We start from the raw sequence: 27,390 nt of genomic DNA on the forward strand, positions 1-27,390 counted from the left end.
CACCACAACAACAACAATGCTATCTCATCAGCCAAAAGCAAGCCCACACTTCCCATTGAAATACTAATAAGTTTATATTTGTTAAAATTGTTCTTCATTTTAATTATTGTATTGTTTTAAGTGTTTTTGCACTGCAAATAAGATATGTGCAGTGTGGATAGGAATTCATTCATTTTTTTTTCCAAATTATAATCCAACAGTTTGAGGGACTGTGACCTGGCCCTCTGTTTAAAAAGTTTGAAGACCCCTGATATAAACTATGCTATGCTAGATGGCAGCCTTCATTTCTTTCAGTGTTGGAAGCTGTAATATGTTTCAGTGTTTTGATCCACCACAGATTTGTACAAATAAAAGTAGTGATTACAATGCCAAATAACAGTCACTGCACCAACATAATTTATGAAGATATGCTAGCATATTCAAGACATTGCTGTAGTGATCTGTCAGAGCTGGCCAGCAACACTGATACTGAGTGAGATGTTTATCGATAAAATAAAGATGGAAACACTGCTCAAATCAGTTGTTAAGCAACAGTTAATCAACTATGTTTGTTGTGCAATATAGTTATAACTTAGTGAAATGGAATAATAATGCAGTAATATGGCCCCCGGTGGTGCAGTGGGTTAAACTGCTGAGCTGCTGAGCTTGTTGACCAAAAGGTCGCAGGTTTGAATCTGGGGAGCAGTGTGAGCTTCCACTGTCAGTCCCAGCTTCTGCCAACCTAGCAGTTCGAAAACATGCAAATGTGAGTAGATCAATAGGTATCGCTCCAGCAGGAAGGTAACGGCACTCCATGCAGTCTTGCTGGCCACATGCCCTTGGAGGTGTCTACGGACAATGCCGACTCTTTGGCTTAGAAATGGAGATCAGCACCAACCTCAGAGTTGGAAACAAGTTGACTTAATGTCAGGGGACAACCTTTACCTTTTTTTACCTTTAATATGGCAAATGATAACTACTCTTGGTCAAAGTAGGAAAAGATGTAGAAGACCACACTGCAAGAGGATAGACTAAATCAAGGAAGCTTCAGCTCTCAGTTTGCAAGATCTGAGCAAGGCTGTTGATGACAGAAAGGGTGACCTGGAAGGCTCATTCATAAAATAACCATAAATCTAAGTCAGCTTGATGGCAATGAAGAAGGAGGAGGAGGAGGAGGAGGAGGAGGAGGAGGAGGAGGAGGAGGCAAGTGGATGTTTTATTCCATTTGCCATTGTATCCACATCAGTACTATGTCACTGCTATGTGCATTTTTAGGATTAAAACATCATTTTATTAAATGGTTATCACAGTTTACTTTTTTTCCTGCCTGGAAAAACAGTGTGATGTATATTCATTGTGCAGGCAAATTGTACAACAGATGTTTAACTTCATATAGGGATATTGACTGATGGAGGTATGCTAGGACTAGACAAATTTTAAGAGAAACAAGCTCAATTCTTTTCTAGATCAAACTTCAGCATGATCCAGCTTTTCTATAATTTATGATGTTTGCTTTAGCCAGGCTTTGAATCCAATGAAACAAAAGGAAAGAACATCTGCCAAGTTTAAAAAATAATAACAAGCTATTGCTGAGAAACATCTTTAAATGTTTTTAGGATTCATGTCAAAATCCCAGCAAACTTGGACTGAAAACAGTGCAAAAAAAGGGTGGGGGAGGATTACTATGATCACTTTAGAAACCTTAACCATTACAGGGAAAGTGAAATTAAACATTGTCTTTGGTGGGGGGAAAAGTGAAAAAGTCTGAGGAGTTACTCAGTGAACATAGTAGGCCCTCATTATCCAGTTGTCATTAACAATAATAAGAATAATAGAAAATACAAATAGAAGCCCTAATTTAATTTGTTTTGGAATTTATCCCAGGTTTTAAAGAAGCTACTAAAGATGCTCGTTCTGTTTTGGAGATAGGTCTGGGGTCGAAGTCTGCAACAAAACTACATTCAGTCTGCTACTTTTACGAATGGATTTGCTTATTTGTGGATTTAATACATGTTCTCTCTAGGGTCTTCAACACATTCAGAAATCCCCCTCCTCCTGCCCCGCCCCCTGGTGGCAAAACAGCAGGGATGAGGGGCGACTATTGCCCTGCGCACAGCTTTATCATGGTGATGCATCTTCCATCACGCAGGGGAAGCATTGACAAAGCAGTGCAGATCTATGCTGCCTCCAACAGAACCAGCACAACATGGGCAGCCTCCTGTATTTGGAGGGAAGTTTTGGTTGTGGATGGAGGCCCCAGTTATGAGTAGGGCCTCCAGCAATGTCATGTGATGGCACCATACCCATCCGTCACTGGACTGGCATTGAAGTGTCCTAGGAGACTAAAAAAGACCCGTGTCATGAAGTCATATGAATGTCTAAGTACTCCAGTGAGACTCTATAGTCAACTTCTACCAGGGGCTGACCATAGAGTCGCATTGGAGGATGTAGTGATTCTTAGAGAGAACCACTTCTCTAGGCATTTGTAGGTTTTTCAGCATGGTCAATTCTGGACAACATTGACCATAGGAGTCACTCTGGAAGACCTAGAACTTCCTAAAGAGGAGCTCTCTTCCCCTTAATGCCAATGAGTGTGGAGTGTGCACATTTGTACAGAGGCACTCAACCAGTGACATGTCAGTTGACAAGTCTTTTTCATCATCCATCCAATGGCTGAATACTCTCACTGGACTATGCAATGGACAGGAGCCAAAGGACTATATTATTTGTTTCATGCATCCAATGGAATTTAGAAGAAACAGAAGAAACTTTCAAAAGCAGATTTGAAAAAATCTGCTTTTGATCAAAGAAGAAGAAATCAGAAACCCTATAATGTAGGACTTAAAAACAAACCTTTGTATTCCTGCATTATGTAAATATCGCTATATATTCCTTCCAGTGAATGAAGTCTTCCTTCCATTGTTGGAGAAGGATATTTTGTTCACTCAGCAAAATACTCTTTTTTCACCTCTTGCATTGATTGTTAACATCATTGTGGATCATATCTCTAAACACCAAGTTTTGATTTCTGGTCAAACCTTTTCTTTTACTTCTATCAATTGTGAAATATACTTCCTTATTCATACATCTACAGGTTTAGGTGCCTCTAGAATAATGGTACATCCTTCTAGGGCAGTTACAAAGGCTTAAGAGCGGTTATCACACAGTGGTTATGAGTGTGAATCAGCACGTTCATAGTTTAAATCTCCCATCAGCCATGTGCTCACTGGGTCATCTTAGGTAAACCAATATCAATCAACCTCAGCCCCCAATTTGTAATTAAGGAATGATGACGTTGTTGTTGTTATTGTAAGGATTACTGTGACAACGTATGTGGAGCACATTAAATGCTATATAAGTATTAGACTGCATTATGTTATGAAATGGCAAGTGTTTGTTTTTGAATACACGTAGCACAAAGACACAAGCTACTTCCCTAATGGTGTATGCAACATGCAAGTTTAAACCTTGAGAAACATAGTTATGTTGTGCTTAACTCCCATTATAAATAATGAGGCATGTGACTTGTGAACATTTTATTTCAAATAATTATAATGGGACTAGATGTCTTCTTGTATGTGTTTTAATAGTGTTTTATTTCATTTTAATAATGTTGTATCCCACCTCAAGCCACAGGGAGAAGCGAGTAACAAATTTGTTGTTGTTGTTGTTGTTGTTGTTGTTGGAGGACACCAATAGGATCATTGGCTGTGCTGACTAATGCTGATGGAATCCAGAAATATCTTTGGGGATGCAAGATTCTAACCTCTGTTTTATTTTAGTGGGAAGGTAGCTTGTACTAAGAAATTCTTCATCTATTTCTTATATTAAGCTAGCCAAAAAGAGGTGCTCTTGGACTACAATTTCATCAGCTCCTGCCCAAATAGCCAATAAACTAATTGGTTTATCAACCTGTTTCAGAAATCCACTCATATTCTGTTGATAATGATCAACAAGAACATTATCAGGCTGAATACTAAGGAAAATCATAGGGATAATGTTGAACGAGATGGAAAACCCATGTCTGCAATTTGTTAGCACAGAGTTGGAGAAGAGAGAGTAGGATGACTTTGGCTGTGCTTGGTGCCAAAAGCTCTCAAGCCACAGTAAAGGCTATGGGGACAGGGAAGTATGGATTTTGCTCAGTTGAACAGATCAAATGCAGCAGTTATTTGGCTTTCTTACTAACACTAGAAAAACAAAGATCCCTTATGAGGTCAGAAGCAGAAGTTAAGAAAAACTTGTTTGTCCTAATGTTATCATAGCAAATACTGCACAAACCATAGACTTGTATAGATTATATACTTTCGTCTCCCTCGATTGCACCTATTGAGTTCATACAAAATTTAACTGAGGTGTTTGGTAAACATCTAACTAGGATTGATGAGGGGCGGGCTGGGTTTATTGTTGCTTTTAAAGTACTTTATTGTTGTTGCATGCCTTTATAGCATGGGAATATACTTGAAGTCACTTCTGATTTTTTGCAAACCTACCCCTTGTTTCTTGGCAAGATTTGTTCAGAGAGGGGTTGTCTTTGTCTTCCTTTGAGCCTAAGAGAGTATGACTTGCCCAAGATTGATCAGTGAGTATCCATGGCCAAGCAGGGTTGTGATCCTGGTCTCTATAACAGGCATGGGCAAACTTCAGCCCTTCAGATGTTTTGGACTTCAATCCCCACAATTCCGTACAGCCAGTAAGCTGGCTGTGATTTCTGGGAGTTAAAGTCCAAACACCTGGAGGGTCAAAATTTGCCCATGACTACTCGAAAGTCATAGTCTAGTGCTCAAATCACTACACCACACTGCCTTTCTTTTTATAGTACTACAGGTAGCCAACAAAAGAGCGGATTTTCCCCATAGGATGCATCTACACTGTAGATTTACTACAACTTGATACTGCTTTAACTGCCATGCCTCAATGCTATGCAATCATGGGAGTTATCGTTTAAGTTTTTCCCTTTCAAAAATAGCTGGATTGAATAGAATGCAGCCATGGCAGTTATGAGTGGTACATTGGTGTTATAATTGTGTGATGGGTATAATTGTGTACTCCTAGGTAAAGTGTGTATAATATTTCAAGCATGATTTGATGTGCAGACACTATTCTTGACTTTGGTGCATTTATCAGATCCCAATGCGGCTTACAATTACATTGAGTGTTTCTTGAAAAAAATACTCCAAGGGACGGTGTGTATATATGAGGGTTATCCAGAAAGTAAGGTTACAAGATTTTTAAAAAAAAATGCAAATAATGAATATATTTTAATAAAACTTGCATGGATTGTAGCATAGGTATTACATTATTTTTCCACATAATCACCATTCAGTTCAATACATTTTGTCATCCGTGAGAGGAGTTTTTTGATGCCTGTGTCATAGAAGTCTCCCGTCACCTTTTTCAGCCAGTTCATCACTTTGATTTTCACATCATCATCATCATCATCATCAGAAAAGTCTTTTCTTCCAAGGTGTTCCTTCAATTTAGTGAACGGATGAGGAGCTGGAGCTAATAGAGGGAGCTCATCCGCCTCTCCCTGGATTCAAACCTGCGACCTGTCAGTCTTCAGTCCTGCCGGCACAGTGCTTTAACCCACTGCGCCACCAGGGGCTCCCTCACAACAGGAGCTGTTGCTCCTGACATGACAAAAAAAATTCTTGCATTGCATGAGCAGTGTGCGGATGCGCATTGTCATGAAGGAGACAAGACTCCCACCATCAGCATCCCACACCGCTTGTTTTGGAAGGCTCTGGAAAGTTTCTTCATGGTCTCACAATATATTCCATACCTGTTTTGTCACATACTGTCTTGACAATAAGTCCTCTCCATAAACTGAAACAATTTTGTGATGAATCGCAGCGGCATATTACAGTGCGAACTTTGCACTTGGAGGGAAACAGAATGAGGACGCTCCTCTCTAACTTTTACCACAATGCCAGTCGATGAGCTACTCTGGACTAGCACTGTTCTTTGGCTTCCATTTTCTTCCTACTATGCAGCAGTGATACCAACTTCCCCTGCAAAAATTCCCCACGAGAGCTATGTGCCTTGTAACCTTATTTTTTGTGTAACAGAATGTGAAATCAATAGAGTTGTGGGGTAGAAGAAGACCTTAGACTCTGTTTAATGCAATTAATGTTTACAACTAGATGGATTGACAGCCATTGTTCTTGATTCCCCCACCTAACCAGTATGCGATTATTTTATCTAGCAATTTGCAATTATTTTATCACAGTCCTTGATTAAGGTTTTGGCAATTCACTTCAAACTGACTTTGTGTCCAACACAGCATTTTTCTTGCCAAAATATATTCAGGGTTTTCTTCTTCTTCTTTTCTGGCAGAATCTATAGCTTTCCAGCCATGGAATCTGACCTAGGCTCATAAACTCTGGCATACTGGCAACGCTCTTGTACTCTGGGGTATTGTATTGGACTAAAGCAATGCATCATTTGTGTTCCCATTCTCTTGTTGGCCCTCACCTCCAAAGATCTATAAAATTTCCACCTCAGATCAATACTGCCTATAGGCCCTGCTCTTCTCACCACCCCAGCTGGCTTCGGAAACCACTGTGTAAAGAATGCAGCCCTTATTACATACTTTGTGGATTTAGCAGCTTCCCAACAGAAGCCTTAGAAAGAGGGCATAGTTCAGTGCAACTATGTGTGAAAGTAAACACTTTCCAAAGTACAGAGTTTACAATAAGAAGGAAGGAGGGAGAATGGGGTTATTTTATAGACTAAGCAATTTGTAAAAATCTGCCACTGAAAACAGTCTTCAAAGGAACATTCCATCATAGGATATAATATCTACCAAACACATTTATAATTAACTCAACCTGCTGATCTTACATCCTGATCTTCTGTATTTGTGCAAAAATGCCATGAGGACTTTCAGATAAACAAATGAGAGGGTAGATGATAGATAGACAGACAGACAGACAGACAGACAGATAGACGGACAGACCTATTGCAGGTTTTTCTTGGCAAGATTTATTCAGAGGGTTTTCTGTTTGCTTTCCTCAGAGTTTGAGAAGGCATGACCTGTCCATAACCACCAAATGGCTTACCATGCTGAGCAGTGATTTGAACCCTGATTTCTAGAATTGTTGCCCAACACTCAAATCACTACACCATGCTAACTTTCTTGATAGATAGATCATAATGATATATTCACTGTTCATAACATTCAACATAAATGGGAAACATTCTTTGTTTGCTCTTTCTACCATTACTAATATTTCAAAGTCTCATAGTCATAGCTAAAATCTCAAAGTGATGATATATTTTTCCCAGGTCTCTAGGAGGAAACCTATATCTCACTAAGTGATGCTGAAGGAAGAGAAAGTCTGGATTGTGTGAACTGGCTGTAAGCCTAGAGACCCCTCTTTTCTCTATTCCCATGGGTGCCAGGAAATCTGCGGGCTCAGCACAGAAGTGTTTGCATATGTGTTTCGTTTGCTCCTCAGCAGCAGACCAAATAGTGTGTGTGTGGGGGGGGGGGGGGGAATGAATGGGGCGGGGAAAGAAATCAGGGAACTGTGTAGGGGAAAGCTCTGCATGTAAGACCACATGGGATGCAATCTCTGATAGGAATGGATGAAAATGCTGTTCAAAATTGAGTCCAAATACACTCAGTGCAGCATGGGTGAAAGGAAAATATAGGGCAGAATCTTTCTTTTCCCTGTAGATTCAGGCAGAAACAAATGCTGTCCTAGCTTGCTTGTTCTTCCCCATTAATAACTTTTGTCATATTGAGTACACACTGATATTGCTTTGCCACATATGTCCTGGGTTTTTTGCTGTGAAATTCTCGAGAATATGCTTAGTTTATCTTAACGTTACTGAAGCTGGCAAAGGAGTCAAGATGGCATGGTGCATGACAGAGTTCTATAACCTCTACTATTTGTTTTACCTTTTGTATTTCCAAAGTATCTCAACTGTTTCGATTAGGTTATTTCTTTACTGAGTGTTAACAAGGTTGTGGTCTGGCTCTTCTCAGTGAATTCAAACACTCTGAAGATTTGTTTTAAACTTCTAAACTTATTTTTGATGACTCCCTGCACTGTTAGTCATCTGGCATTGCTACTACATGGAGGAAACTGTTATAGTAGGCTTGATGAAATGTTAGAAAGCTCTGAGCTGGGTGTTTTTATATTTTCTTAAGAAGAAATGAAATGCAAAGAAAGGCTGTTTAGTTACAACTGATTTAAAAGAACTGATTATCTTCTTAATATTTCAAAACGTTCTCAAATTTTAATGCCCTTGTTCAAAACCTATGAACAGAAGGCATATTTTGTTCGGGTTTAGCATCTTGAAAGTCCACTATCTATGGCAGAGATTTTTTTGAGCCCAAGAAAGTAGATAACACTTTTTATGTTATCTACTTGGAATTATTCCTACCCTCTAATCTGAAGATCTTTATGTGCCACCAACTAATTGCAACCAGCTAATCTCATAAAGCAAAACTACTTCTAATTCAAAGTCTCAGCAGGAAGAGTCTAAGAGCAGGAGCCTGATAACAGGATAAGAAAAAGTGTATAGAGCCAAAAGAAAATGATCCCACAATCATCAAAGATGTACAGAGAACATGTTGCTCTTCTGCAATTTGTGACAGATTGTTATTGACTGCTTTTTTATTTAGCTTTATTAGTGACCATAGTTAAAATTTTATACTGTAAAATGAATTGATTCAGTCTGTCAGCTTAATACCCAAAACACAAAGTCTGAAAGACACTTTCTCTATCAAAGTCCAATGCCAGAAGTGGTGTCAGGCAGAATTGTTTATTGGCATTTATGTGTTCTGTCTGAATCTGGATAAATTATTCTTTTGGAGTACATCTTCCAATACAGGAGCCCAATATGTTCATTCTATGCTGGCTGAGGGCTCCTGGGAGTTGTCATTCAAAAAGTAACTTTTTCAAGCTCTGAATTCCCTACACTGTACATCCTCATGAGAATACCAACAATGCTATTGAGAAAATGGAATCATAGGTTTGAAAGAGGCCATATAGGCTATTAAGTCCAACTTTAATTTCTCTTTAATTCCTATGTGAACAATCTAGTCTGTTATCTATGTTTACTAGATTTTTCCCAACTTTTGTTGGAAACAGGAAAAAATGCTGTTGAATGCAGATGATATGGTCTCTTTATCTACCTTTCAAGAACAATTGAAGAGACTTAAAAACTAAGCAGAGTAAGACTACTTAAAATAAAAGTAATTGTCTTCTCCCAGAGGAAGCACCTTCATAAATGGAACATTGATGCACATTTCATTGAGCAATGGCACACTTTTAAATTCTGAATCTATTTTTTCCTATAATGGCAACTGGAAACCACATATCAAGGGAGCAAAACATATAACTTGGAGGACAATAAAGATCAGTTTTACTTTAGGAATAGTCAACTGCTGTTTTTGGTAGGTCCTATACCCAATGATTATATATTTGTGGCTCTGTAAAAGGTGGAAGACCTAACTTCTTATTTACTACACTCCCTATTATACAGTTACCCCAGGATGGGTTGCTTGGGAATTGTTTGATAGAACATGCAGGTTAGTACTTGTATAACATTATTTGTGACCTATTGTCAAATTATATTAAATCTAATAAGAGGGAAGTAAAATAAAAAAAAATCCTCCTTATATGGCTTTGCTTAATAGTGTGTAAGTGTCTGAGCTGATTACCAAAGAGCGACACCAAGAAGAATGTAAGTGTGCTTCTGCATAAAATTAGCTAATGTGATTTCTTGTAAATCAGGTAATTTGGGGAAAACAAAAATTACAAACCACACATGCACTGTTAATACACTATAAAAGGTGTGCTCAGCTGACGGTGGGTGTGGCGGTTTCCTTTTCCAACTTAGCTAAGCTAACACCTCGGCCAAATAAATTGATTAAAACCAATACTGTGGTCTGACGCCTCCTTGCTTCAGTGAGTTTTCAATTTCCACTACAAATTACAATTAAAATTGCCATCTTCACAATAACAGCTTACTTTGCAGATGTGTTTCAAATTTCCAAAGATGTTGGCCGTGAAATGAAAAAGTTGCCTTGGTTGCTATAATCATTGTTGGCATGGAATTATATATTATCGCATTAGCATCCAGTTCTTTTATTTCTTTTTATGTGATCCCACTATTGTTCATAATTTATTTATTTATTTATTTGGTTTACTTTTACCCCGCCCTTCTCACCCCGAAGGGGACTCAGGGCGGCTTACACATCCAAGGCACAATTCGATGCCCATAGCATACATAATACACAATAATAAGCAATAAAACAAAATAACAAATTAGCAACAACAACAACAACAATACATTGCATCTAAACCCGTTAAAACCAATAAAACCAGTAAAATTTCATACAAACCGATACAACCACTTCTTCCTTCTTGCCAGTCAGTGTTCGCTATCTCATGGTTCAGAGTTTTCTTCCACATTTATCAGTCCAAATATATCAGTCCTGCCGGTCCTAATTGCCTGGTTGTCCTATCTAGTTAGCAGACTGCCCGAAGGCCTGGTCCCACAACCACGTCTTTGTCTTTCTCCTAAAGGACAGGAGTGATGTCGATGCCCTGATATCCACTGGGAGTGAGTTCCACAGGTGGGGGGCCACCACTGAGAAGGCCCTGCTCCTCGTCCCCACCAGCCTTGCTTGAGAAAGCAGTGGAGTTGAGAGCAGGGCCCCCTCAGATGATCTTAAATTCCGTGGTGGGACGTAGAGGGAGATACGTTCGGACAGATACGCTGGACCGGAACCGTACAGGGTTTTATAGGTCAAGACCAGCACCTTGAATTGGGCTCGGAACTGAACCGGCAGCCAGTGGAGCTGACACAGCAGAGGGGTGGTGTGCTCTCTGTATGTCGCCCCAGTGAGCAGCCTAGCTGCCGCTCGCTGGACCAGTTGAAGTTTCCGAACCGTCTTCAAGGGCAACCCCACGTAGAGCGCGTTGCAGTAGTCTATTCGGGATGTAACAAGAGCGTGGACCACTGTGGCCAGATCAGACTTCCCAAGGAACGGGCGCAACTGGTGCACAAGTTTTAATTGTGCAAAAGCTCTCCCGGCCACCGCTGAGACCTGGGGTTCCAGGCTCAGCGATGAGTCCAGGATCACTCCCAAGCTGCGAACCTGCGTCTTCAGGGGGAGTGTAACCCCGTCTAACACAGGCTGTAACCCTATTCCCTGTTCGGCCTTACGACTGACCAATAGGACCTCTGTCTTGTCTGGATTCAATTTCAATTTGTTAGCCCTCATCCAGTCCGATACAGCAGCCAAACACCGATTCAAGGTCTGGACAGCCTCCTTGGTGACAGGTGAGAAGGAGTGACAGATCTGGACATCATCTGCATAGAGATAACATCGCAGTCCGAAACTCCGAATGATCTCCCCCAGCGGCTTCATGTAGATGTTAAACAACATTGGGGACAGAATTGAACCCTGTGGGACTCCACATGACAACGGCTGTGGGGCCGAACAGGTGTCACCCAGTAACACCTTCTGGGACCGTCCCTCAAGAAAGGACCGGAGCCACTGCAAAGCAGTACCCCCAAGTCCCATATCTCTGAGGCGTCCCAGAAGGATACCGTGGTCAACGGTATCGAAGGCCGCTGAGAGGTCCAGCAGAACTAACAGGGACACACTCCCCCTGTCCAGCTCCCTGCGCAGATCATCTACCAAGGCGACCAAGGCTGTTTCCGTTCCATGTCCCGGTCTAAAGCCAGACTGTGCCGGATCTAGATAATCAGTGTCTACCAGAAATCCCTGGAGCTGTGTCGCCACCACACGTTCCATGACTTTGCCCAAGTAGGGGAGATTGGAAACTGGCCGATAGTTGTCTAATTGAGTGGGGTCCAGTGATGGTTTTTTCAACAGCGGTTTGATAATAGCTTGTTTCAAGCTCGCTGGAATTTTGCCCTCCTGCAAGGAGGCATTAACCACCACCTTCACCCACTCTGCCAAACCCCCTCTGGCTTCCTTTATCAGCCAGGATGGGCAGGGGTCTAGGATGCATGTGGTGGGTCGCACCTCTCCAAGGATCCTGTCCACATCCTCAAGCTGAACCAATTGAAATGAATCCAACGAAACCGGACAAGCAGATGCTCTCGTTACATCCTCAGAGACTGCATTTAAAGTGACGTCGAATCCAGACCGAATCAGCGCAATTTTATCAGCGAAGAACCGAGCAAATGCTTCACAGCGAGCTCCTGAGCTGTCAGGGATCTCGCTTTCCGGCGGATTTAACAGACTCCTGACAACCCGAAAGAGCTCAGCTGGACGGTTCTTCGCCGATGCAATATTGGCCGCAAAAGATGTTTTTTGTGCTGCCTCTATTGCCACACCATAGGACCTTAAGAAGGCATTCAGGTGTGTTTGGGCTGATTTAGTCGGATTCCGGCGCCACACGCGCTCTAGCCACCTCTTCTTTCGCTTCATAGCTGCCAGCTCCTCAGTGAACCAAGGGGCATGACTAGCCCGGTTACTCGAGAGGGGACGTTCCGGAGCGATTGTATCGATTGCCCTAGTCATCTCAGAGTTCCAGCGAGAGACCAAGGCATCGACAGAATCGCCAGCCAGGGAAGTGGGAAGCTCCCCAAGAGCCGTCAGGAATCCGTTTGGATCCATAAGTCTCCTGGGGCGGACCATTTTAATGGGTCCACCACCCCTGCGGAGGTTGGGAGGTACAGTAAGTCTAAACCTAATCAGGAAGTGATCGGTCCATGGCAACGGAGCGATGGTCAGCTCCTCCGCCCCGACCCTGTCACCCCATCCCTGGGTAAAGACCAAATCCAATGTGTGTCCGGCCGTATGGGTGGGACCAGATACTAATTGGGACAGGCCCATGGTTGCCATGGCGGCCATAAAGTCCTGAGCTGCACCTGAAAGTGAGGCCTCGGCATGGACGTTGAAATCCCCCAGGACTAAAAGCCGCTGGGAGCCCAGCGCCATATCCGAGACCACACCTGCTAACTCAGGTAGAGAAACTGTCGTGCCGCGGGGTGGTCGGTACACTAACAGAATCCCTATCCTGTCCCGGTCACCTAACCTGAAGCCGGCACATTCAAATGATGATGATTGTGGGATGGGGCACCTGATCAGGGGGATAAACTCCTTATAGACTACTGCAACTCCTCCTCCCCGCCCTCCGGGTCTTGGTTGGTGCTGCACAGAGTAACCTGGCGGGCAGAGTTGGGAGAGATTCACCCCTCCCCCTTCGTCCAACCAGGTCTCCGTTATACATGCCAGGTCAGCTTGTTCTTCCTGGATTAGGTCTCGAATGATGGAGGTCTTTCCATTTACCGACCTGGCATTGAACAGCACCACCCTTAACCCAGAGGGGCCACCATCCTGGCATCTCAGCTGTATCTTGTCGGGAGGGTTTTTTGGAGTTCCCAATATATTCTTGTTATTTTCAGGCCGAATTGTTTGTTGAGTTGTGGTATGGATTTTTGGAATTGCCAATGTTCTATTGTAAATTTTGGGCCAGATTTGCTTTTGTCTCACATTTTTGTCACGTTTTGAGCTTGCCGAATTATTATTATAAATTTTGGGCCGAAAAAAGTAATTTGTTCTCCCTTTCCCGTATCTCCCTCTACCTGTCACCACCTCTATCGCAGCCCCTCCACCCGCGGACCCACCCGCCCCGGAGGAGATCCCTCCATGATCTTCAATTACTATCTCAGTTGTCAATGTATCATAACAAACATTGTTGTGGTTGTAAATATCTGGACCCTGAGGGTCCCCCCCTTCAATCCTTCCTAAACCCTCCAGTGTGCTATGTATCATAAAGTGCGTTTGTGCATTACTGGAGGGGGAGGGAAGCTGATGAATATCAGTAATAGCAAGAGTAACATATGAAAACAAATGAAACAACAGCAATTCACAGTGTGAGCCAGGGGGTTAGATGAAGTCACAGTGTTTGTCAAAGTGCAGTAGTGCTACCAGCAGCAATAGTGGTGGTTGGGACCAGTCGCTAGTTTCTGACAGAACCAGGCAATCTAAAGTGCAGGGCTAAAGTGCTAGATAGTATCTATGGCTCCAGTGCTGATAGGACCATATGAGCTAAAGTGCTGGACTAAAGTGCTTAACAGTTTCTACAACTCAGAGACAGTCCTTCACAATTTCCCAAAGTCACTCAGCTAGGACAGTCAATACAGAACGTAGGTCCCAGCCGCAAGGGCCCGTGGACAGCAAGCCGGCACCCTTGGTCCGGTTCCTAATTCTTCTCGATCGTCCAGGCGAGGAGTTGGTGCAATTTAGTGGGAGATGGTCCTTATAAAGTGAGGCAGTGACTGAGAAAATATAGCACCCGTTTTCAGCAGCAATGTGGAATGATGTTATTTACACCTCCGGCCAGAGAGGGCAGTGTTGGAAAACTCAGGTCTTATTTTCCTATGAGTTGGATGACACAGGCAAACGCTGGGCCCTGTAATAATTGGGCCTTCCAGTTGGTGTGGCCGATCAGCCGGGCCCACTGATGGAAAGGAGTCCCGATGATGGAAAAAGAGGCCCGATGGAAAGAAGGCCTGCTGAACGCTTCGTCCCTCCCACACTCGGTGCAAACAGAAGCCAGATGGAACAGCGCCAAGCAGCTGGGCCCACAAGTAGGCCCGATGGTCTCTAGATCGCGGGTCCACTGGGCGCCTCGGCCCCCACAACTCAGATAGGCCCTTTGTGAGGCCTATAAGGCTTGCTGGGCGCTTCAGCCCCCACCCCGATGCTGCGTGGCCGGGCCTACCGGCGGGGAAGGGCAGAAGGAGGGAGGCGTCCGATAGGCCTTGTTTGCTTGCCCAGCTCTTCGCCCCAGATGGAACCATGGGGGCCAGGGAGCCACGGGAGCCACGGGGGAGGGGGGCCAAAGAGAGCCGGGAGTCACCACAGGGGCCCGCCAAGCCCCAACCCCAGCGGCGGAGCGGCGTCTTCGTGGCAGCAACTCAGCCGGCTCGTCAGCCCTCCGGCAGCAATGGCGGCCACGGCGATGTTGCAAATCGCGGTCTGCCTTCTCCCGATGACCTGGGGGAATGGTAGGGGACGGCAGCGCCGGTCAGGAAGCCAGCTCACTCCCTGCCAGTATCCACAGAGAGCCCCTGCAGCTTTGGTACTCCGGTGAGTTCATAGGTCTTAAAAACTTGAGGGAGCTAGCCGCGATGTAATGTAGTTTCCTGTGATTTGTTTTAAGCAGACACATAATATTACCACTAGGAGGTTGTGCCAACAGACAAATTACACTAGCCTGTTAATCCGTTTCTTTTCAATAGCTGTTTTGATTTAATATGTTTAGAAGTTCTAAATAAATAAATAGCATATCTATATAGATTTTTATGTGTGTAGACGTAAAGAAAACAGTGGACATTGAAAAATGCAAGGCAATTTGGGAGAGTGCAGCTGGGGTAGGTTAGGTGACTTAATTTTTGTTTCTCAGCTGTAGACAGATATGTTTATGTATTTAGATTTTTAAGGAAATAAGACTTGTCTTATTCAACAGTCTAAATAATAGTGAAGTGCAATTTTTGTTAGTCATCATAAGTCATATAACATTAGTTAAATGTGTACTTAAGATGTGATATTCAATGTGTGGGCATGGCCTGAGCCCAAAAACTTATGAATCGAAACTTACCCAATACTTTTCATTTAAACTTTGTAAATCTCAGAAGCCTCCCAAAGTCAGTTTTATATTCAGTGCAAGGAAGCAATGCAAAGCCAAAAAGGCTGCCTTTTGTCTTTAAATTAATGGACATTAGGAAAGGGAAGCAGCAGGGAGAAAGCAGAGTTCGCTGGGAAAGAGACAGAGAAAGCACATACATTCTGGGAAATGTAGTTTGGGAAGGCGAGGAGCACTGTGTCAGAGAATTCAAAAAGCCCTGCCCTAAACTACATTTCCCAGAATTCTTCTCAGCATTAGAAAGTCCAATTCAGGATAGGGGAGATATTTGTCCATCTGTGTAGCAGCAGCAAGCCAGAATTCAAATAAATTGTTGAATTTACAAAGAGGAGGACTGACTGATACTTCTAATAAGTAAGGATCCTTCCACAGAGCTGTATAAAATCAACATTGAACTAGATTATATGGCAGTGTGGACTCAGATAATCCAGTTCAAAGTAGATATTCTGGGTTATCTGGCTTTGTGGAAGGGCTCTTAATTTCCGTGCTGGGCTGGGAGGAAGCCCCCAAATTGAAGTTCTATTGCTTAATAAGAGAGACCTTCAATGAGATCGCTGTTGTGGCTTAAAAAAACAAATATTTTTGTCAAAACTTTTTTAAATCCCTAAAATTAGTAGATCTATGAATATTTCTGAAAGTTAAGGGGAATGATCCCCTGTAATCTTGTGTCATTGTATAGAAAATTCAGGGAGATAGCTCTTGTAGTTTTTTTAATGTTGTTTAGAAAAACTTTGAAATTTTCCCAAAATCAAGGAAAACATGCTTAAACTTGATGGGCTAACAGGGGTAAATGTGTTCTACCATTATAGCAAGTTTCACCCCAATAGCTGTAAAAATGAGGGAGAAAGGTGCCCCTGAAGTTTTCCCATTTGCACAATTACTATAACGAAAAAGTAACGACATTTCATTACTATCATTAAAGCGACAAAATTTTCACTAATGACACTTTAGAAACAAAACATCAGTGCCCCATGATTTTGTAATGAGTTTTGAAACATTTTTTTCATCGATTGCACAGCCCTACTAAATAAAGCTTCTTGGGAGCATGATCATAGCATCACACACTTTTTAAAACACACAGATAGGACTAAATAATCAAATCCTGAATATGGATTTTTACTTTGCATTGAGAGGGGTTTTTGTTTAAATGTACACATTGAATCTGCAAGATTGAACTTACTTATTCCAATAAATAAGTTGCATAAGGATGAGTACTGCAATTTGAAACATCTCTTTAATAAACACAATTTCCCCTTTTCTCTCTCCTGTCCCAAGTGGGTTTACATGGGTGAGGGAGATATGTACCTTAGTTTGCAATGTCCTAACCCAACATTCAAACCACTACACCTAGTTGTCTATTCTGTCAAGTGACCTAACCAATAATACTGTGGCATGACTAGAATCTTGATGTTTTCTTATCTGCTTTGAATAATGACTGGGGTTTTTTTTTTTTCATCTTTAGGCAAACCCGCTGGATATGGAGGCAATCGACGTTCAGTTACTAGAGGAATAGTGGATGAATGTTGCTTTCAAAGCTGTGACCTGACGCGACTGGAGATGTACTGCGCTCCTGCTAAACGAGATAAAACCGCACGATCCGTACGTGCACAGCGCCACACTGACATACTCAAAGCACAAAAGATAACCAGAGTAAGAACTATTTGTATCTACTATTATGTTACATTATGAGGATTGCCTCAAAAATAACCCTGAAGGTTGCTCAAGCATAATTAACTCCTAACACATTCACTCTTCTAGAAATTTGCACACCACAAAACCCGTGGGCAGTTTGTATCAAAATCTATGGGAAAAGGCAGGAGGGTTAGCAGAAAAGACAGAAAGAGAAACTTAATAAACTAGAAGAAGACATCTATCAAGGGAACAGCTGTCAGGAAATAGGTCAGTAAAATGTCTATAGTGAGTGCAGCATTAGGGGTTGAATGCAAATTTGTTTAAAGTTCTGTGATTTGCAGATTTTTAGTGGTAACAAATACCACTTGAAATGCATTACATGCAACTTTGAGACATGTTAAGGCAGCCTCAACAACCTCCTGGTTCCAGTAGGAGATGCCACCTATTTCAAAGGTGAATTGTGGTTGAGTTATGTGCAAATCATTTCCAACTTACAGTAACCCAAAGGCAAACCGATTACAGGGTTTCTTGGCAAGATTTGATCAGAAAGGATTTGCCATGTCCTCACTCTGAGGTTCAAAGTCACCCAGAGTCACCCAGTGGGTTTCCATGACCAACCTTGTCAGGGTGGGAATACACCACAGGTGAACTCCCACTCCTATAGATCTCCAGAGCAGTCAAGTGAATATGGGGAGATCAAGAGTCACAAACAGCCTTGGGAACTATGTGCACCATTTTGCCCACCCCTGCTGTAAGGTGCAGAGGGTAGTCTGAGGGCCCGGAAACCATCTTCTGCCATTTCCAGACCACCCCATCGGTTTCATGAAACAGAATGAGAAGTGTGATCACTTCTGGTTCTCTTTTTTGTTCTTTTGGGCCTTTTCAAGTATAAAGTATCCAAGAATGGTGAATGCATGCAGAATTGCAGCTTCTAAAGCAGGGCTTCTTAAACTTTTTCCATTCATGGCCTCTTTTCACCCATTTTTATGTGACTCCAGGTCTATACACATAAAATAGGTATACCAATCAGACTTTAATGATAATGAAATATATCCAAAAAACACAAATATCTATACCAAAAAGGTACTTGTTATTTAATGATAACAAATCAGCATTTGCAAGGTTTGCTAAATAAGTGGATTTTTCTTTTTGGGGGGTACAGCTAAATCATTTTCTGCAAAGTCTAGTTACACAAATTGCTAACAGATCTATGTAAATAAGTGGAGTTCAAAAACCTTTTACTATTGACAAATTTTTGTGACCCTCAACATTGAGCTAAGGGGAACCCATTTGGAGTTGGGACCCAAAGTTTAAGAAGCAGTGATCTAGAGATCTGTGGAAACACAATTTTCCATTTTTAAGTTGGAAGGATCTGAGAGCTACAAAAATGGCTCCTGCAAGCCACATACATCTTGACATTACATTTTCTTCTCCTGGTCTAATGGCCAGAATAAGAGTGTCTTGTTGTTAGGCCAGAGGCAATGATGCATGAAAAAAAATTAAACATGCAACTCCTCCCTTTTCAGTATCTCAGTATCACTGAAAATCCTCCAAGCCATGATGAGGATTTCATTGGATAATCACCTGAGTTCAAATGTAGGACGGGGCAAATCACAATATATACTATTTGTAAGCCTCCATTGTTTCCTCCAAATTATATCAGAATTCAAATCCCCACTTGGCCATGAAAACCCAGTTGGTGACGTTGGGCAAGTTGCACTCTCTCATAGAGGGAGGCAGCAGCAATACCTCTCTGAACAAATCTGTAAACCCATGATAAGTTGCCCTTGGAAATGACTTGACCACACGCAACGATAAGAAGCCATTGATTTCTATTGCCAGCAAACATTTTGAAGAACTTTTAGCTTCCTTTTCTAATAACCTCCGGCTGAAACAAATAAGGGCATTATCCCCTAATAAGGTATTACCTCAGGGATTTAGTGAAAGCTCCATCACAGCAGCAGAATAGCAAATAGGTGGCCACCATGGTAGATACCCTGGAAAGACACTCCACCCTTTATCCAGTTTTGTAATATTTATCCTCCCTGACATAATTAAATTAAGTGCTAATTCTTTATAACATTCTTGTTACAGATTTTATATATATATCACAAAGAATATTTTGGCAGATCATTTCTTATTATATCTTTAATCGTCATTACTGTTGTTTCACAATGTTTCTTAATTACCTTAGAGTACTGCCCTGTAAGATGTCTGCTTTTGATTATCATACATAGCCAAGAAATTGTTCTCCAAATTGTAATTGACATGGAATAGCTGAACTGGCGTGATGTATCACAAGCAGGATGCGGGTGGGACAAAGAAGATCTAACTTTTGCTGCTTTCTATATTTTTACTGAAAAAGCAAAAAAAAAAAGTAATGTTTGTGTGATAAAAAGATTAAAATATTATGATTCTATCATCATGCTTCACATAATTTTTAAAAATCTTAAATTCAGGATATTTTTTTATTTTTGCAGAATGTTTTGTTTAGCTATTTAATTTTTTTAATGTGGCAGATTGCACAAATAATTTATTGAGTAAGTACTTCTAATGAAAAAGCACGCAAATCTTTTGAACAGGGATTACCCAGCATCTTCTGATGTGGCAATACAAACTCCACGGAAGCCATATAATGAGCTAATGGTTTGGAAATGATTTCACATTGCCATCAATTAATTGATTTATTAATTTTAACTTACATTCCAGGATCTCAAACAGTTTACAAAAATTCAGCTGATAAAGAGATAGGTAAAACGTTCACATCACTGAAACACAAAGTTATGCAATCAACAAAACCTGCTTCACAGCACTGCAATGAATAACATTGCTACATTCACACTTACCTCAGACAGAAGTACTTCCTCCCACTCTTGGCATTCCACAGATATATAAACCCAATTTTCCTAGTTTCCAACAGACCTCACAAACTCTGAGGATGCCTGTCATAGATGCAGGTGGAATATCAGGAGAGAATGCTTCTGGAACATGGCTGTACAGCCCAGAAAACACACAACAACCCAATAAAACAAGAGTTTGTGGCCTTGAATTGCATGATATAGATATAATGAACAAAACCGCTATATGAAAAAAAACCCAACATATTTTCCCTCAATTTTGTAGCCACCTTACCTACCCTGGTCATGCCTTCCCTTCATTACCAGTCACTTCCAGCATCCTCCAACTGTCCTGAATTGGCAATGACGGTCCTTGCCATCCCACTTGATTTATTCTTAATATTCTTAATTTATTTTGGAAATTGTTTCAACTTCACTTTCTTTTTCTAAAGGTGCAAACCAGTGCATTTTTATCTAGGAATAAACACTACTCAGATCGGTGGGATATTCCACAAAGCATGCATTAATGGAGTATCAGTTGCATTTTAGATTTTTTTTTATCTGAATAGTTGAGTGTGGTCTTTTTATAGTCAAATCATCCCCAAGCCTTAGGGACAGGGTGGCCTAGAATTCCAAATTGGCAAGATAAATAAATTGGCTTCCCTTAACAGTTATTCTTGGGCTGCTCAAGAATGACATGTGGTCCATAACCTCGTTTGGCTACTGTTGCAAAAGACTCTACAGCCTGTCAAGAAAAGTAAGCATGATCCAATCAACCCATGGGAATGAAACCAAGTTTTTTCGAGTGATTTTGCTCCACTGATATCATTGGCTGCACGGAAAAGTCTCATTAAGGCCAAATGTTATCCAAACACAAACCAGATGCCTCCATTGATTTCAAATTGCCTCAGTCATTCATGCTAGTCAGAAATAAATGACTAAGACCACAATCACATTTCTATTCCTAAATATCACAGCGGTCAAATCCTTCCTCTTTCCAACAGTGGTAATGAAGGCATTATAATTTTGTATAAAGGACACCCCTCTGAAATTAAAAGCTATACTAGATGGGGATGATCCAGATTTTTAATCTTTATAAATTCAAATAGAAATTGATCTGATCTGAATCTCCCACTAGCTGTGTAGCTGAACTGGATTGAGTGAGGTGGCGCCTTGGAACCACATAGTGCTGACTGTTCCATGTGCTATCCTTGTCCAGCCATACTACAATCACCATCGTAGTCCATCTCCTGCATTGCTAGAACTTCTGCTGCCCTTTCTGATGATATGACCGTCATCATATCATTCATTCTCCTTCCCTATTTCCTCAAAGATCTCCCTCTTCTACCTCCTCCATTTCAGCAGCAACAGATGAATCTTTGCTATCCCACAAGAGTCTCTGGCCAGCCAATTAGCCATCTCCCTTCTTTTTGGGGTGAGGTGGGGGGTGGGGAGGTATAGTAAATCCACAATTGTCTTGATTGCACAGTAACAATCCTGCTGAATCCTCTGTTCAGCTGTTCCACTTCATCTCTCCTCTTCTAAGTTCTTTTTGCTTTGTCCTCAACTTCCTTGAATTGCTGAAAACCAAGTTGAAAGTGCTGAAATAGTCAACTCAGGGGTGGGAAGAGGTGGGAAGGTAGCAGAATCTTGACTTTTCCTTTGAATACAAATGCAAACTTCTGTTGCCTGTCCTGGCATCTGTGTTCCTCCTTGTTAATATACTTTGTTATCTTGACCACACTCTGATATTACTTATGCATACAAGGGGCATTCATTAAAGATTTCCCTTGACCCACTTCTATTTATCACAGGGTGCTGAAGCTGCACATGTGTAATCAGATAAGTCTCTATAGACTACGTGGCAGTTTACAACTCAAAACTGATAACAGTTTTGATTTTACAGGTACTGAAGTGGTGTGAGGTTTGATAATGGACCCAATGGAATACAAGCAGTCATCAAGTTCCTTTACTTGATAGGCCGCACACCAAAGGAGATGTTTGATGAGATGAAAAAGGTTAATGCCAATGATTCCCCATCATATGATGTACTCAAAAACTGATATCATCAATTCCAATGTGGTCGGACTTCGGTGCAAACAGCTCCAATTCCAGGGTGACCCCATTCTGCTATTGATGAACACACCATCCAGCAAGTGGTGGTCGCCATTTTGGAAAATCACCACATAATCATTTGCCACTTAGCCCAAAATGTCAATATTAGTGTGGGGTCCATGGAAAAAAAAATCATCCAAGACCATCTTCACATGCATAAGGTATCCGCTTGCTGGATCCCCCGGCTGACACACCTTTCCAGAAGCAGGAACGAGTCAAATGCTATTGATGATGTGCCATGGAAACCAAGAGACCTTTTCAACAGACTGATCACACATGATGAAAGCTGGATCCATTACAATGATCCTGAGACTAAAGAGACTCGATACAATGGAAGCATGATGACTCACTGCCTCCAAAGAAGTCGCGTGCATAACTCTCGGAAGGCACAATCATGCTCACAGTATTGTGCGCAGGTGTAGTTTGGTGAGGCAACCACACTCCTTGGCAAGGAGGGCTAAAGACCTTGTATAACATTAACTACAACTTCTATGATTCCATAGCATTGGGCCATGACAATTAAAGTAGTGTCAAACTGTATTTCAACATATTGTCGAAGGCTTTCATGGCTGGAATCACTGGGTTGTTGTAGATTTTCAGGCTATATGGCCATGTTCTAGAAGCATTCTCTTCTGATGTTTCATCTGCATCTTTCTTCAGAGGTTGTGAGGTCTGTTGGAAACTAGGAAAATTGGGTTTATATATCCATAGGATGTCCAGGGTTGGAGAAAGAACTCTTGTCTGTTGGAGGTAGGTGTGAATTTTTCAATTGGCCATCTTGATTAGCATTTAATGGCCTGACAGTTTCATGGTTTGAATATGAAAGGCACTGCAGACTACTTCAACCAGAGAACTTTGCCATAGCAGAGCATCTGACGAACCAACCGGGACACAGCATATTATTTGAGAACACAGAAATGCTGGACCACTCTGACAACTCACACGTCAGGCTACACAGAGAAGCCATTGAAATCCACAAGCATGTGGACAATTTCAACAGAAAGGAAGAAACCATGAAAATGAACAAAATCTGGCTACCAGTATTTTAAAAACTCTAAAATTATAACAGTAAATTAAGGACAACACTCAAACACAGGGGAACTCCAGACAAGAAACAATCAGCTCCAACAGACTAGAGTTCTTTCTCCCACCCTGGACATTCCACAGATATATAAACCCCATTTTCCTAGTTTCCAACAGACCCCACAGCCTCTGAGGATGCTTGCCATAGATGCAGGCGAAACGTCAGGAGAGAATGCTTCTAGAGCATATCCATACAGCCCAAAAAACCTACAACAGCCTTGTGTTTCAACAGTCAGTTACCATTTATAAAACTGGAATAGAAGAGTCTTACTGTGATGCTTAGTAAGGTGCCAATTCCAAACGGCTTTTTGAACATTTTTTTAATTCTTTCATTTTCAGGAAATACAAGCGAAGAATGCAAGTAGAGGAAACACGGGAAACAGGAACTTCAGAATGTAAGAAAATACCATCCATAAGAGTGAAGAATGAACATGCCATCTGCAGGATATTTTGCTGTTAATAAATTGGCAGATTGGACAAAACACTAGAGTTCAATAAGCTTGATGAAATCTCTATTAATGGGCATTCTTCCAATAAACAATGCAAGTAAACATTCCAATAGAAGCCATCTCAGTGCTAAAATGTTTCTGAGAGCGGTAGATTGTTGTTCTAATTTTTCACCAACTAGAAAATGTCCTGCATACACACACACACAGAAGTATACACAAATACATTCCTCTTTTCTCTGCCCCTCAAAAGCCTGCAGATGTATAGGCCTTTGATGGATCCAATTGCACTAAATTAACTTATGAACCTTGCTGTTGGAGTCATTCACCAGCCTTATCTAAGTGGGTTGTGGGGTTTTTTTCTTTTAATATTTGCACTTCCATACAAGCAACAGACAGTTTGTCTTGCAGTTTCTGATAACAGTTTGTTTGCCCCTTCCATATTTGCCTAGTTTCACATTCCTAGTAACAGCAGTAACACATTAATTTCACCTACTGCATTTTGATAGCTCATGACTTACACATATTTTATTCCAAGCAGAGATCTTATTGTGGTCCAATATACACAGAAAGAGATATTGCACCATTGACTTATATGAAGGAATCTACTATAACTATTTTACATTCTTTTAAAAAAATATGTGGCTTCTATCAGCCAGTGAAATTAAGAGAGCAGCCCATATACATTAGAGCCCTATGTATGGGGGCTCCTAAGTCTACAATAAACCTGTGGATCAGGATAACCAATGTAAAGACTATATTTTCCTCCTCCCTACTCTCAAAACACACAACACAGAGATATAACACACATTTTCTGGTTGGAATTGTCTGAATCAGGCATGTAGCCGGAGGGGGGGGGGCTTAGGGGGCTTCAGCCCCCGCCCCCGAAATTCTCATAGTGGTTCGCGAAAAGGCCTTACTGGTGCATTATTTAAACTGTTATGTTTATTCATATCATGATCTGATCACCATACTCAATATATCCCATATGCATGGGGGTATTGGGGTAACGATACAAAAGGTTTGCTAGGGTAGACCCTCTTTCACCCAGACTCAGCCACCCCCCCCCCCCGAAACAAACTCAGCCCCCCCCCCCCCCCCGAATCGAAATCCTGCTACAGGCCTGGGCTGAATCAACCCACACAGATTCCTTTAAATCATCACTTTCTAGTAGTAAATACCTTTGCAACAATATAAATAGACTGTCTTCTCCACCATATAGTGCAACATATAGAAACTTTACATATCAGTAATACACATATAATCAACAGTATGTACAACTATTTCATAGTCCAATGGTGCTATTTTGTAGCTTGCTTTGTGAAAGGGGTCTGGCCAAAACTGTAAGAGGTAAAATCAAAATGAATGCACTTGGGAGTGTGGTGGGAACAAAGCCAAAGATAGAAGAAAATGAAGTTTTGCGAAAAACAAGATTTTTTTTAAAGTTTGCTAATGGATGAAATCTCTAAATATTAAGTACCTCCATTAATATTCAAAAGAAGCAAAAATGTCTACCTAATAGCAAAGTGCAAATTGAAAAGGGAACTAACATCACTGCAATAACATTGACAGCACCTTGTTTCTAGCTTATGGTGGTTTCATACTCGATTCATAGAAAATATATAAATTCAAGATTTGTACCACAACAAGGATAACTGAATCCTGATGCTGCTTCTAGTCCATGAGGTTTTCCAAAAGTCAATGGAATTAGTAGAGGTGATAGATACACTGCCATGTATTTTTAAAAGACTGAGTCCACAAATTGCACAAATCCAGTGGAATTTAGGAAACCACACAATTTGCTAAGTAAGGTAGCATTCACTGATCCTGAATATAGATCAGAATAGTCACTTGCAGGTAGAGTAGATGAGAACATCTCCATTCAGCCACATTTACCAACTGAAATTTTCTAGCTGGTACAATTCTTGTTCTTTTGTACTATTTGGGATTGGCAGAAGATTATACATCTAAAATGCTTCCATGCTAAGAAAAGTACCTGCACCAGGATGGGGGCGAGAGTGTCTATCTTAATCTTCTTCCAGATATACTGGAAGGATATGTCATACCACAAAGACCTTTCACACATGAGAACCTTACCAGCATTCCAGAAATATGCTCCTCAGCATGAACTGTACCAGATTGTTTTGCTGAATGTGGAGCCCAGATTAGAGGCAAGCAATTGTCGCTGCAATCTATAAGTAATTTCAAGTAATTATGTTTCATAATTATAACACTGGAAAGGGCTATAGAGTTAACTTAGTCTTGCCCTCTGCTCAATGCAATATTAGGCAAACTATAGCATATCTGACAGCATAGCTATCCAGTCTCTGTTTAAATACTTACTATAGAAAATAATCTGCCATCTCACAAGGCAGTATGTTTCACTGCAAAAGAGCTGCTCTGTTAGGAAGTTTCTCTCAATTATTAGATGTGTTCAGAGTAAGAAAACAAGCTCCTGGCCAAGAAACAGAGCAATGTAAAATGTATGTCATACAGTTTTAGGTAATCTAAAAATATTTGCATGCTCATAAAGCCATAGAATCATAGAGTTGGAAGAGACCTCATGGGCCATTCAGTCCAACCCCCTGCCAAGATGCAGGAAAATCGCATTCAAAACACCCTGGCAGATGGCCATCCAGCCTCTGTTTAAAAGCCTACAAAGAAGGAGCTTCTACCACACTCCAGGGCAGAGAGTTCCACTGCTGAACAGCTCTCACAGTCAGGAAGTTCTTATGTTCAGTTAAAATCTCCTTTCCTGTACTTTTAAAGCCATTGTTCCAGGTCTTAGTCTCCAGGGCAGCAGAAAACAAGCCTGCTCCCTCCTCCCTATGACTTCCCATCATGTATTTATATATCATCATCATCATCATTTAATTACTTATTAATCGCCCTCCATCTGAGAATGCTCTAGACAATTTACAGCTAAATTGTAAAAGATAAAATACATACATACAAAAATTAAAAATTAACAGAGATCAAATGCTCTAGTAAAAAGCCAGGTCTTAAGTGCTAGAGTAAAAGGCCCTAAGTCATGTATGGCTCTCATGTAGGGTGGCAAGGAATTCCACAAGGCAAGGGCAGAAATAGAAAAAGCCCTGCGTCTGGTCCTTTCCAAGTGCACTTCTCTAGGACCCGGTATATAGAGTAAGTCGCGTTGGGCTGGTCATTGCAACCTCCGATGATGGGAGAAGGAGAGGCGGTCCCTAAGTACGATGGACCCTGGCCGTAAAGAATTTTAAAGGTCAGATATATGGCCATCATGTCTCCTCTCAGCCTTCTCTTCTTAAACAGGTTAAACATGCCCAGCTCTTTAAGCCACTCTTCATAGGGCTTGTTCTCCAGACCCTTGATCATTTTCTTCGCCCTCCTCTGGACACATTCTAGCTAGTCTATATCTCCCTTCAATTGCAGAACCAAGAACTGGACACAGTGTGATTCCAGGTGTGGTCTAACCAAGGCAGAATAGAGGGGTAGCATGACTTCCCTGGATCTGGACACTATACTCCTACATATGCAGGCCAAAATCCCATTGGCTTTGAAAACTGCAGCATGACATTGTTGGCCCATGTTTAACTTGTTGCCCATGAGGACTCTAATATCTTTTTCACCCGTACTGCTATCGAGCCAGGTGCCCCCCGTTCTGTA

The 27,390-nt window shown here is 41.5% G+C and overlaps 1 protein-coding gene across 7 annotated transcripts in view; it reads left to right on the top strand.

Moving 5' to 3' along the window:
• Positions 1-27,390, top strand: part of IGF1 (insulin like growth factor 1) — a 73,917-nt gene that overhangs the window by 39,376 nt on the left and 7,151 nt on the right. For 6 of the 7 annotated variants that reach the window (XM_060776887.2, XM_060776885.2, XM_060776882.2 and 3 more), the window contains exons 3-4: positions 17,095-17,282; positions 23,639-23,694. In XM_060776887.2, coding sequence (XP_060632870.2) covers positions 17,095-17,282; positions 23,639-23,694 — 244 coding nt within the window. Of the gene's footprint in view, positions 1-17,094; positions 17,283-23,638; positions 23,864-27,390 lie in introns of those variants that run through there. The other variant, XM_067469232.1, reaches the window with a different exon arrangement.

This window comes from Anolis sagrei, chromosome 5 (genome assembly GCF_037176765.1).
Source record: "Anolis sagrei isolate rAnoSag1 chromosome 5, rAnoSag1.mat, whole genome shotgun sequence".
NCBI lineage: Eukaryota > Metazoa > Chordata > Lepidosauria > Squamata > Dactyloidae > Anolis > Anolis sagrei.